This window comes from Agelaius tricolor, unplaced genomic scaffold, assembly GCF_023055355.1.
Source record: "Agelaius tricolor isolate 1412-34295 unplaced genomic scaffold, bAgeTri1.0.p SCAF_10, whole genome shotgun sequence".
Lineage (NCBI taxonomy): Eukaryota > Metazoa > Chordata > Aves > Passeriformes > Icteridae > Agelaius > Agelaius tricolor.
Genome location: NW_027269270.1, coordinates 25,123,055 through 25,135,515, shown reverse-complemented (window position 1 = coordinate 25,135,515; position 12,461 = coordinate 25,123,055). Strand labels below are relative to the sequence as shown.

Below are 12,461 nucleotides of genomic sequence, written 5' to 3'. Positions count from 1 at the left end.
TCTAGAGGAAGTGGTATGGTGGCTTGTAGCAATCCTTTGCTTCAGGAAGGTTTGATGCTCCATCCAGTGGAGGGCATCATGGTGCATCTGCTCCATGATGAGAAGGCAGACTTAATAAATGTGGCTTAATACTGTATAGAGATGCTTGATGTGGTGGTTCTTCTTGTGAACACTTATTTCTTCCCCCTCTCCTGCTTACGTATTGTTCTTGCGATGGGCATCTACTCTTGACATCAGTTACCATTTCCTGCACAGCCAGCAGGGAGTATTCTTGCCTGGTTTCCTGGTTTTCGAGTTTGTCCTCATGTTTATGTTGCACTCCTGGTCCAGAATAGTAGTAATAGACCATTGACAACTGTATTCTCTCTCACTTATCCTTCTCCTTGCTCTGTAATAACTGTCTAAAGTAAATTTAAGTGATCTTACACAAATTACCTTGCCTCTTTGCAGTTCCAGCAATTATCTACCTCTGGCAATATAGTTTGAGGCCTACACTTGAAAATGCTCTATTATAGTCGTATTATTATGATTCTAAAATTCAATACAAAGATAAAATTCAAATGCAGATATGATCAGAATGTGCAGCAAGAGTATAACAGGAGTGCCAAATATTGCACTCTATGGCCTATAAAAAGGAAATAACTCTAGCACTATAAAGGCAGCTATTAGTACTATTTTGGAAGCTCTCAGTGGCTTTTTCACTAATGTCTGTGCCCCTTTTCTGTGCTGTTTTCTCCCCTCAGACACTCTGATGTTTTACAATCTGTTCTGAGTGCATGATTACTATTTCTCCGTGTCTCCCTCCTTCCCTGCCTCACTCAATGTGTATACACAAATCCTGGGTTTATTTTGCTCTAAGTCATCAGGTTATTATCTTCTGAATTAATGGCATGTGGACCTGCAAACCAGGCAGTTTAGTGGGTGGGGGGCAGGGGATTCAGGGATCTTAAGTCCCTCCCTAGTTTTATTATTAAACTCTTATGGGGTTATGCTTAGATCATAGAGTGGTTTGGGTTGGAAGGGACCTTTTAAAGGTCACCTAGTTCAGTGCCCTTGCAATGAGCAGGGTCAATAAATAAAGCCTCTGAGTTGCTGTTTCCTGAAGGTTGGAACTAGAGGACTTGGGCCTCCCACAGAAAGGTGCCATATAAGCTCAACTTCGGTGCTACAGCACTTTTTTCCCAAGTAAATCTGCTGTTGCTATGAAGTTTCAGGAGACAATATAGTAGTCGTTGTTGTAGTAATGGTAATAATAATAATAATAGTAATAATAATAATAATAGTAGTAGTAGCAGGAATGCTGTTTTATAAAAAGGAAAGGAAGAGACTGGAGTAGAACGTTTCAGTGAATATTAATGACTACAACAAAGAATAGTTTCTGGTTTTGGCACTTTATGATGCAGAGTCTTCTTCTGCATAGATTTCATTCTGCATCCACAGAGTGAAGTGGATTTGTACTTTCTCTTCATGTGAAGTTCTTGTTGTCAGGCCCAAATGTCCTGGGGTGCAGGAAACTGCTAGCTAGTGTGGGCAGGGTGGATGCGCAAGGTGAGACACTGGGGATCTCCAGCTTTGTCACAGTGAGAGGAGTAACCAATGGCCTCTGCCTTTCTGTGCTTTTCAATATCCTCCAGTGAAAGGCTCGTGGTCTTGCTGGACTCCCTGGTCTCACTGCTCAGCCACCTGTGGGGGTGGGCACTACCAGCGCACGCGGACCTGCACCAACCCAGCTCCGTCCAGCGGGGAGGACATCTGCATTGGGCTGCACACCGAGGAGGCCCTCTGCAACACGCACCCCTGCCAAGGTAGCTGCTCCTCATCCCTGCTCCAGCTGGCTTCCAGGCTGATGGGAGCAAGGCACAGCTGCAAAATGTTTAAAAAACAGATCAGAAACACCACCAGTTACAAGTTTTTTGGTCATTTATTTGATGTCTCTTGAGCCAGAGGATAAGGAGACATCCCAGTATCAACTACAGTGAAACCCCTTCCTCTTCGCGTGCTCACTGGCCCTTGCTCTAGCTGGTGCTCTATTCTGGTGCCGGTCAAGCAAAATTTTGCTAATGGTTGATGCCTTTCAAGTAATGGAAAAAGCAGGAGCTTGGTTCTTCAACGTGGAAGTTGACCTGACAAACAAAAGGAGTCATGAGGCAGCAATCTGTACAATTGCTGAAGGACAGTCCTTCCTTTTTGTTTCACAGACAACAGATCAGCATGTGCTACAACTCAGAGGATAGGGTTTAGACTTGTGCTGGTTTTGAACTACCATTGTGTATTTCTGATCCAGTGCAGGCTGACTCCTGTCCTTAGGAACCTCAGCAAAACTCTGTGAGTGCTCTAATTTGTGCTGGCTGCTTGAGGTATCTTTGGGAGGCCATATCAAAGCTTGGAGGTCTTGGTGCAATGTTGCCCCACCCCGCTCCTTGTATGTCTTTGACCAGAGAGCTGATATAGGAGCTTTTGAGACAACTTTGTTCTGTGCAGTGCTCCACCAAGGGTTAGTTTAGTCCACATTAGGAGAACTACAACCTGACAAGTAGGGTGCGATGCTTGCACTGAGAATATTAAATCCACTAAGGGCCCATGGAAAAGATGTGTGAGAGAGGCCCAGGCCAGGATCTGGGATCCTTCAGCAGGGGAGAAGTCTGCTATCTACAAAGCATCCTCTTCCTTCTTGGTGATGCTGTGTGTGTGTTTTCCTGCCCCTGGATTTCAGGTGGCTGGTCAGAGTGGTCAGAGTGGAGCCTGTGCAATGAAGAGGGCATCCAGTACCGCAGCCGCTACTGTGAGGTGCACAGCCCGGACTCTTCCCAGTGCGTCGGAAACAGCACTCAGTACCAGGAGTGCCTGTACAATGAAATTCCTGGTATGTACTGTGTCATCCAGGAGGGCAGGGTGGGCCAGTTCGGGAGAGCAGCTCATGCCTGGACTGTCAAACTAGGCTGAGATTTTCTCTATTAAAAACTGGGCTTGGATGCATCTAGAAAAACAAGGAAATAGATAAATGTTATAAATTCCCTTGTGGCAGGCATGGGATAAATGGCTTTCCCTTAAGCAGCTTAGCATTTCTTTTAAACAGAATTACCTTGATTCATAACGAATAACTAGTGTTGGTTCACCTGAATTGAAGCTTTTAAATTTGTACGGTTTGTCTTAGGCTGGGTTATAAAAATTGTTTCTGTTCTCAGTATGCATATGGGCAACAGAAGGTCGTTGATTTCAGGTATCCAAAAAGCATCCCAAAAGAGATAAGAATTAAGGTGAGGCAGATGCAGAAAATTGGGGTATGAAGGTGGGAGATTAATCCAGGGTCTAACAGAGCAACACTGTTGATGGACAGATGGTCATCAGCATATTCCACCCTGTGCTTTCTGGAAATTGAATCTCTCAGGCAAATATCTGATGTAGATCTAGACTGAATAATGCCTTTCCACATGTTCTTTTTTTTTGATTACGTTGCACTGACTTAAAAATCTGACATCTCTAGGCAATGGTATTCTTTTTCATGGTTTTTTCAGCTAACATCTTTTCCCTAAGTTGAAGAAGCTAAAGAGTGATCTGGTAACGGAACTGGAATTATAAGATCTTTGGAGAGGTTTTGTTGCATGTGTTTCAAACCATGAGCATATAATTCAATCTAGAGAGACTCTCAGCTTGCTGCAGAACACATGAGCACCTTCTTGTGTCTGAAACACAAAGGGTTTAATTACTTGAAGAAATAAAGGGATGGCAAAATTATAACTTTCTCCAATCTTCTTTTCTTTGTTTAGTGATCCTGCCAGCCTCCAGCATCGATGAGAGCACGAACTGTGGAGGTAGGTTACCACTAACTATATATCTTATTTTTATCTTAACCTGACTTCTTTTCTCCCTGTGCAGTATCAACCAAACCATTAATCTATGCAGCTCATATCCCACTGATAGCCTTAATTCCACTGGAGTCTTGCTGTCTGAGTCAGACTGGAGGAATGTATCTCATGTCCACTTGTCAGGTCCAAGACTTTTGTTTATTTGGAAGTTTGGGTTGGCCACTGAGGGTCATTAATTACTAGAGAGCAATTGCTTGTGTCTCTCTACCTCCAGGGTAAATGGTTCAGGTGGAAGAAAGGGTTATTCCCCATTCACCATTGTAAGCCTCCAGCTGTTTGGAGGCAGGTGTTTTTAAATAACCCATAAAGATTTCAGTGAACAGAGTCTCTTAAACAGATCCTTTGCTGATATAGGATGAGATTAGAGGTTTATACTTAACCTCCAAGCACTTCCTTTCATTCAAGTTCTCATCTCTCACAGAAACTGTGTCTCCTTTCTACATGTAACATGGAAAGGTCCAGCCATTAGAGTCACTTTTCCACTGCCCTGGGAACCCCTATGATAAAAATGCAGACTGAAGAAAATGGCAGGTTCCTTTAATGTTTTAAAATGCTAGTTTCACACTAATAGCCATGCCAATTCCTGCTAGCGTCACATCCCTGCTTTCCTGAAATCTAGATGATCTTCAGGCTGCCAAAATCTCTTCTCCCTGTAGAGATCATGGCAAAAACAGGCATGCCACATGTGGCATGGAAATGTGGCTTCTCAGTTTGCAACTGAGGGCAATCAATGCAATTAAGATTTCAGCTCCTGCAATGTAACATCTGGCTTCCTGCATCACTTCTCCCTCAGAGGGTGCAATGGTTCTGCTTTGATTCGAGGCCCCTTGCTATAGCTTGCACTCTGCTGTTATGCACTGTACCCACATTTCCTTCTTTTTCCCCCACCACTGCGTTTGCTGTTGCTATCTACATTTTTCCATAGCTAATATTATTTATTAATGTAGTGTTCTACAATATTTGGCAAAGAAGCCAATCAATAGAAATTCTGTTGATGCATCTCAGAAAATCTATATTTTCAAAGTGATGAACCAGAAAGCTTTCCCCTGGGGACTCACATGTGGCAAACAAAATAATATTATTTTTTCCCCCCTAAGATACAGCCAAAACTCATTTGAAAAATCAGATGGGTGTTTCAAAGGTGAGAGAGAAATAGGAGAGAGCTTTATGTTGTGACTTGCAAATGTGGCAGTGAAATGAAACATTCACTGCAATATAAGCAAATCTGGGCAGGAGGAGAATGTGGCAGCATGTCATGTGGCTCTACTGAACACAGTTGCATATTCTATGTTTTAGGTCTCATGAGTGATGCAAAACAGACAAAGGTTTTTAGAAAGGAAATTTATTTTTTATAAAGTCTAGTGACATTCAGTAGGAAATTATAGTATTTCTGCTGGATTTTTTTGGACCATCATCCAAAACAATAGAAAATGGTAATCTTGCAATGGAATTTTATAATGTGGTTTGAAAAACAAATCTAGCTCATCAGTTTAATAAATTCTGAATGGTCCCTACTGTAATTATGATTGAAGTGCATTACTTTGCTGTAGAACTCTACTGGTTTTGTTCTTTTTAAAATCAGAAGGATATTTTTAAACTAGAGATTAGACGAGAGCCATTGACTAATGGGCAGAATCTGCTATTTGAAAAACATATCACTTAAAATGTAAGATGGCACCAAAAAACTGCACACCGTGATCAGACTAAGAATGAGCCTCATTTAAAGCCACTCTCTGAGCAGCCCCATTTCTCTGCACACAGTCAAGTCAACACAGCAGTCTGTCCAAATGAATTGGCTTTTTAAGTGTTAAGGGAAATTTACCGCTGCAGTTGCCACTGAGGCGATGTGACTGACCCAGGGACAGCTGCCCTGGGGCCAGCAGTCTGGGGGTCCCCTCGGGCTCTAGGGCCTCTGTCATTCCTGTTTGAAAGATGGCAGAGCAAAGGCAGAGGAAAGGCAGAAGCATTTGGAATCAAATAGCTGATTCCTTTCTGTATAGTCCCCCCTGCACGTAGCAAGATACAACAGGGTCATAAAGTTTTGCCATCCCATAATGCCTCTGGTTGCTTTTATACCTTGGTGGCTCTAATGGTCGCTGCTGTTGGTTCTCTTGTTAGAGATCTGGTGGTGGTGTGTTTTACTGGGAGGTGTGAGACTCAGTGAGGTGCGGGAGGAATGAGGAGTGCTGTTTGACTTTGCCTTCCCCCTCCAGTCAGAGCTGTGAGTTAGGTGCTTGCCAGTGTGTGGGATGCCCAGCTACAGCTCCTTCCAGAGCTCAGTGCTGCCCTTGAAGGGTGCTGTTGCAATCCCACATGGAGAGATCTCTGCAGGAGGCTTTTATAGTCCACACCTGCCTGCAACTGATTTCCTATCTCTGCAATTTGCTGAGAAAGCCAACAAAGAAGTGTTTTTCAAGCACTGTTCCCCTTTCTTTTGTCCACTTTATCTTTCCTGTTCTCCAGAGGAACCCTATTTCACTGTTAGCCGCACGAATACACCTCAGAGGTAGCGCAGACCAACCAAGGCAATGCCATCTCATGAATAAGCAAGAATACTGAGCACACTTGGATTACAAGGGGGAGGAATGTGTATCTCCCCCACCCCACACACAGTCCCATAGGCATTTTGGGCAGCCGACAAAAAGTGCTTTTCCCTCCCTTCCTTCCCCTTCAGAGAAACACTGAGCATTTTTATCCCCTTATTTCCATGACACGCACATGCTTTGGAATCCATTAATGTGCATTGTTTGTATGGCTCATTTCTTTAGCTGTCAGCTTAACATAATGTTTAGTTTCAATATCAATAGAGGGGAGAGAGGAGAGACAGGGAGGGAGCTTTGAGAAAACAATGCATGAACCTGTTAAACTGCACAAGGCAGAGCTGCAGTGGGGAGACCGATTTGCAGGGAGATTATGTCAGTTTATGTTAGAACGTAAGACTCTGGCTTCAACAGCTTATTAATGTTGATCCCGAGATGTCACTGCTCTGATTTGCACCTGTGGTCTTGTCAGGGGAGGGAAAAGGGCTGTTCTTTAAAAATAGCATCTCTTGTCATTTCCCTTGCAGGTTTTAGTCTCATCCATCTGATTGCCACTGGGGTCTCCTGTTTCTTCGGCTCCAGCCTGTTAACGTTTGTGATTTACGTGTATTGCCAGCGCTGCCAGAGGCAGTCTCAGGAGTCCACTGTTATCCACCCAACCACTCCCAACCATCTCCATTACAAGGGCAACACAACCCCCAAGAATGAGAAGTACACCCCTATGGAGTTCAAGGTAGGGTACTTGAGGAGAAATACCACAAACAGCTTGATACTGCCTAAATAAATTCTGTATTCATATCATGTTTGGAACTGGGTAGGTCTGTGTTTCTGTGCCCAGCTGATGGCATTATACATGGGGTTGAAAGGGCATTTAGCTGTGCTGTCACAAAGGGGTTAAAAAGCCTCATTACTGCAGTGGGATTTTGTTCTGTTTCACAGTCCTGATGAATGCCAGTCTGGCAAGTACATACCAAGATACTCCAGCCCATTCTGACTATTGAATGTATACAAATTGTCCTCTAAAAAAATCAGTAAGAGCTCAGTTCAGTGCATTGTTAGTGCATGGTAAGAGGAAATGGAGGGGAGGAAGAATAAAAATGGAAACTTCATTGCACAAATAGCTGGGAAAATGTGCATTGGTAGGATGAGATTTTGGAAATTCTTTGGTGACTGCCAAATTGGAGTGAATGAGAAAGCAGAGAGGGTTTTGCCCCCCTCTATCAGTACTGGACAGAAACTTACCCCAGGCAGCTGTGCAGAATTCAGTGACAGTAGCAGAGTGGGGAGCTGAAGCCTGTAGGAGATGAGTGCTGAAGTGGCATGTGTTGTTGGCATGTTGGCTTGCTAAAGTGAGCATGGCCCATTATCAGAGCAGATAGGACCCAGGGTGCTGCAGACAATACCCTGAGACTGGACTTGAGCATCAGCCTCCTGGTGAAGCGTGGGATCAGAGCAGTGAGCAGTGGCAAGGGTGGAGGGGCTTCATGTTCCTCCTTCACAGGAGGAACAGCCTGCCTAGGGTCACTTGAACAGTGTGGAGCATGATTTGGGACAGGAACACAAGCCAGAAGGAAACCCTGCAGCTGCTTGTTTCTTTGTACAGCTACGTGCTGTTGACATTTTGATTGGCTGCCTCTGCTGGTCTGGCCTGGCTTCTCACTGAGACCCAACAATAAGATCAGTGGTGGGACTGTTGCCACAGTCTAAACTCCCTGGGTGTTGAGGACTGTTTCTAAGTAGGAATTGGGAAATGCTGGGCACAGTACAGTTCCTGATACATAGCTATGATTTGCAGTGTGAATGCATATCAGAAATAAGAGCTTGCATCAAATAATTTGAGAAGGGTCAGTGTTGTTTTGCTGTTTTAAAGGAATACAGTTTGAGCTAGAAAATAACTGACCAGTGTGGTAATAAAAGTGTGGTGAAATCCTTGCTGGGCATTGCAGCCTCTCAGAGGATACTGCTGCCTATAAATGCAGTCTCAAAAACACGTTTTCTAGCAAGCTTAAGGCTACAGTTGCATACAGTTTAATAAGAGTCCAGCATCATAATGCAAGTCAGCATAGATTTGTGGAAAGTAAATCATGTCAAGAAAATTGGATTCCTTTTTTAAATTAAATAAATATTGATCTAGATAGGAGGGAAGCAGCAGACATATTGGGATTTTCAGAGACTTTTAACAAAGTTTCATGGGATGCATTATTCTACACACTCTGCATATACAGGTTCAGTAATAAATTATTAGGACAGGTAAAGAGCAGGGACTTGATCTTGGCAGCATCAAACTTCCAAGTAATCCTTTCAGTTATAGGAGCTGCTATGGCAAAGTCAATAGGAAGACCCAGATTAAAAAGGCTTGCAGAAATAAAGAAATGAGCAAGAGTATTCCCTTGTTTCTTATAAAGCAAACAATAAAGAAAAGACACAAATTTATTTTTGTGGCCAAAAGCAGGTAGTTAGAGGGCTGGATTTGTGTTAACATTTTCTTCATGATTTATACTGTGCTATCGTGTTATCAGATGATGCTAAAATAGGCAGAATGGTTAAAATTTAGAAGGATGAGGTTGTTCACAGAACGATCTTGATCAATTGGGTAAATGGGTTATGAAATGCACTATGTCTATGTCAAGTGGTGCAGTGAAGTAGAAGTAATAACAAAGCTAAGCAAAGTTTAAAATAGCAGCAGATTAGTTAATGTGGTGTCAGGAGGGAGTTGACCTCTTTGATAGATCCATCTCTGAATATTTGATCTAGTGTATAGTAACAGTGAGCAGCTGTTAGAGTCTTCTTTCGAGGGACATAAAGAGCTTAGGCATTAGATCAAGGTTTGAAAAGTCTGGTTTATTTAAAGGGAGGCATTAGCTAACTGAGACTGTATGACTTACATTCGGGGAGAAGGGACTTGGACACAAGGAGAGATAGACCAGATGGGGCTTATTTACAGAATGTTAGGAAGTGAAAGAGTTCAAGTGCATAAATCTGCAGTCATTGGACAGACCAAAGCTAAATGTTTAGGAGCAAGGGGCTACTTGCTGAGAAAAACTCAAAGTCACACACTTCAGAGTGGTGAATGAGGCAAAGAGATTTACAGAAAGGGTAAAATCTATTTGTCAAGTGAAGCCTCCTTTTCTCCATTCCTGTTGAGTATTTCCTTCTGCTCACCTTCTCTATTGCCCCTCCTTTCTTAAGCTCTTGGCTGAAAATTTCTCATTTCATACTACAGATCTGCCACTCCTCAGTGTTCCCTTGAAGCATATAGCATTAATGAAGTAAAAGGAAAGGCTCTGTGTGCTCTGTGCTGTGTAATTACTTATGGAACTTGTTATTAGCCAAGTTTATATTTAGGAATAACTGACAGATTTTTTTTTAAGGGTTAGGAGGGAGATTTTTCATGCCTTCAAGGAGCATGTGTGGTTTTATTGTGATGCTGCAGATTTCACATTAAAATGATGGAGAAGCTAAAATTCACCTTCTTGATAAGGAGGGCTGGACTGAGCTTGGATGTGGGCCTATCTGAATTTAAAATGTGTACATGTGAAAGAAAGTGGAAGCACCTGAGATTCCAGATTCTAAACCCAAATAAGTTTCTCTTCAGCAGATACCAAGGAAACCACCCTCAACATTTTTTAATGAAAGCAAAAGAATAATTGTAGGTTTGTATATGTGTGTATCTGTGTGCAAGAGTTAATAAATCCAGGATTAAGGAAATAGAGGGTGTGTAGACTACTTTTCAGTAACAAAAAATTATAATACACAGTGACATGATGGTAGCAGAAGGCTGGCCTTATGCACAAGTTTATTATTTTCCATTCTTAGATAATAATAAGCCTTCTGCAACCATCTTTAGTTTGTTTTCATCTTGAAATATCTCTGCTCTACAACCAGCAGGTGAACACTGTAGAAAGTTTGGCAGTGTTACATTCAAATGTACAGCACTGAATGCAAACTCATAAATCAAGGTAAATTTTATATGAAGGCAGATTTTAATGAAGGAAGTGCTAGCTGATATGAGCCTTGTTGGCCATTCCAGCACAGCAGTGCAGTAATGCAGATCAGATGTAAATACCATACATAATGGGTGACCTATTGATCATGTAGCTGATGCTAAATTGCATAGGCAGTGTTTTGCAGAAGCATGTTTTATTTTTGTTGGCTCCTTTTCCCTTCCTGTTCTGCTTTCTCAAGAATGATATGAGGTTTATTATTAGCTATTTTAGCCAGGATGTCTTGAAAGATTTCATGCATATGCATTTACCAGCAACACATTGATTTTGATTTGGTATTCACAAATCGTAGGGGAGAGACCTTTTGGGTCACCTAATAAGCAGTTCATGTTTCATTAATTGGTTGAAGTTCAAACAACACTCTGACAATATTGAAGACTGTGCAGAACAAAAGCATAATGAAATAAAAATTATCTGCTCTTCACGTTTTGGCATGACGGGTTACAGAACCACCTACAACCTTCCCAGTACTGCCACGCCAATTAAATAATAACTGACTATCAAAGCAGTGAGGAGATCTTCTATTTAACATCTTGCTTCAGCTGCTCCATGCCTTGTGTGAGTTACTTAGCACAGATGTGCTGATGGAAAGCCAGATGATCCTGCAGTAGAAGCAGGAGGATGTAGGGTCAAGATTGAGCCCTTGTGAATTAGGATCTCTTGGAACAGCCACACATGGAGAAAGGGTTTGGACTGAACTTCTTCCTATTGCTAAATCCTCTGCCAATAAAGAGAGCCAACATTTTATTCTACAAGGGATTTGGACAAAGGCGTCTGCATATTGGGCCAAATCCAAAATCCAATGGCCTTTGGATCTGGCCAGATGGGATCAGTGAGAAACATAAGTTGCAGGATGGTTTTGATGATGATTCTGCAGATTTTCTCTGCGATTGTGCTGGACAGACCTCCCTCTGTCCTTCCTTCCTTCCACACAGCTTTAGTAGTGAGTCACACAGTAAAACTCTCTCTGCTGATGCCTCAAATAAGCTGAGGAAGCACCTGAGCATTGCATCTTCTCTGGCATCAGCACTGCTGCTGTAGGAACTAAGGGCCAAACACTGAAGCAAAACAGTCATTTATGTCAAGGATTAAATTTATTGTGGGAAAAGATGAAGTGAGATTGCAGAATATGGCAATGAAAGAGGGAAACTGAGTGTTTGATGTATTGCTTGATATCTGACTTTTCTAGGACATTAGAACAATACACATTAACTTTAGTAGAACTGTGAGTCCTAAACTTGCCTAAAATTATACAGCAAATATAGATGCAGTTACCAGAAAATGGGGGGAATAATCAGTAGATCACTTGGACTGTATAAATATGCTGCAACGCATATTTTCTAATGAACTGAGAACAATGCTGTTGGGAAACAAATGACAGAATGCAGAGCAGAACCCCTGCGAAGGACTCCGAGCCCTGTGATCCACACTTCATTACTAATCCCAAATAATTCATGGCAATAAAATACTAACATGGAGAGCTGAGACGCAGAAACCAATTCTGTCTTTGGAAGATGAATCCTTCTGAATAAAATAACATGCTGCGTGTTTGGGGTGGCTTTCAACCTTGCAAAAATTAGCAAAAAGATTAGTTCAGTTGGTTCGAGCATGGTGCTAATAATGCCAAGGTTATTCTGTGTGGGCCATTCTCTTGAGAGATGGACAGAATAATCCTTGTGGGTCCCTTCCAGTTCAGAATAGTCTGTGATTTTATTCTGTGAAAAAAAAAAGTAGAGCTTAGGGTATAGGAAAGTGAATCTCTGTATGGATTTTAAATGTCTCTCTCTTGGTGATGGTCATTTTCATTGCTGCTGAAAATCACACCTTTTTTATAGACAGGAGGCAGCCAGTAGTTTAAGTTAAAGCTATTTAAACTGCTGTCAAGTGCCCTAGAGGAACGTTTGTCAAAGTCAGCCTTGGTCTTTGAGGATGTTTGCTTCTCCATGGAAAATTTTGTGTTTCAGTGTCCTGCCACTTAATTTGATGTGTTGTTACTTCAACTAAAATTGGCTAACCCATTTATTTTTGGTGATCACAGCATATACATTGAT

At 42.1% G+C, this 12,461-nt stretch overlaps 1 protein-coding gene across 6 annotated transcripts in view; it reads left to right on the top strand.

The window, feature by feature from the left end:
- Nucleotides 1-12,461, top strand: part of SEMA5B (semaphorin 5B) — a 264,183-nt gene that overhangs the window by 239,024 nt on the left and 12,698 nt on the right. For 5 of the 6 annotated variants that reach the window (XM_071435281.1, XM_071435279.1, XM_071435280.1 and 2 more), the window contains 4 exons: nt 1,635-1,805; nt 2,714-2,863; nt 3,768-3,812; nt 6,934-7,139. In XM_071435281.1, the coding sequence (XP_071291382.1) occupies nt 1,635-1,805; nt 2,714-2,863; nt 3,768-3,812; nt 6,934-7,139 (572 nt within the window). Of the gene's footprint in view, nt 1-237; nt 1,806-2,713; nt 2,864-3,767; nt 3,813-6,933; nt 7,140-12,461 lie in introns of those variants that run through there. The other variant, XM_071435284.1, reaches the window with a different exon arrangement.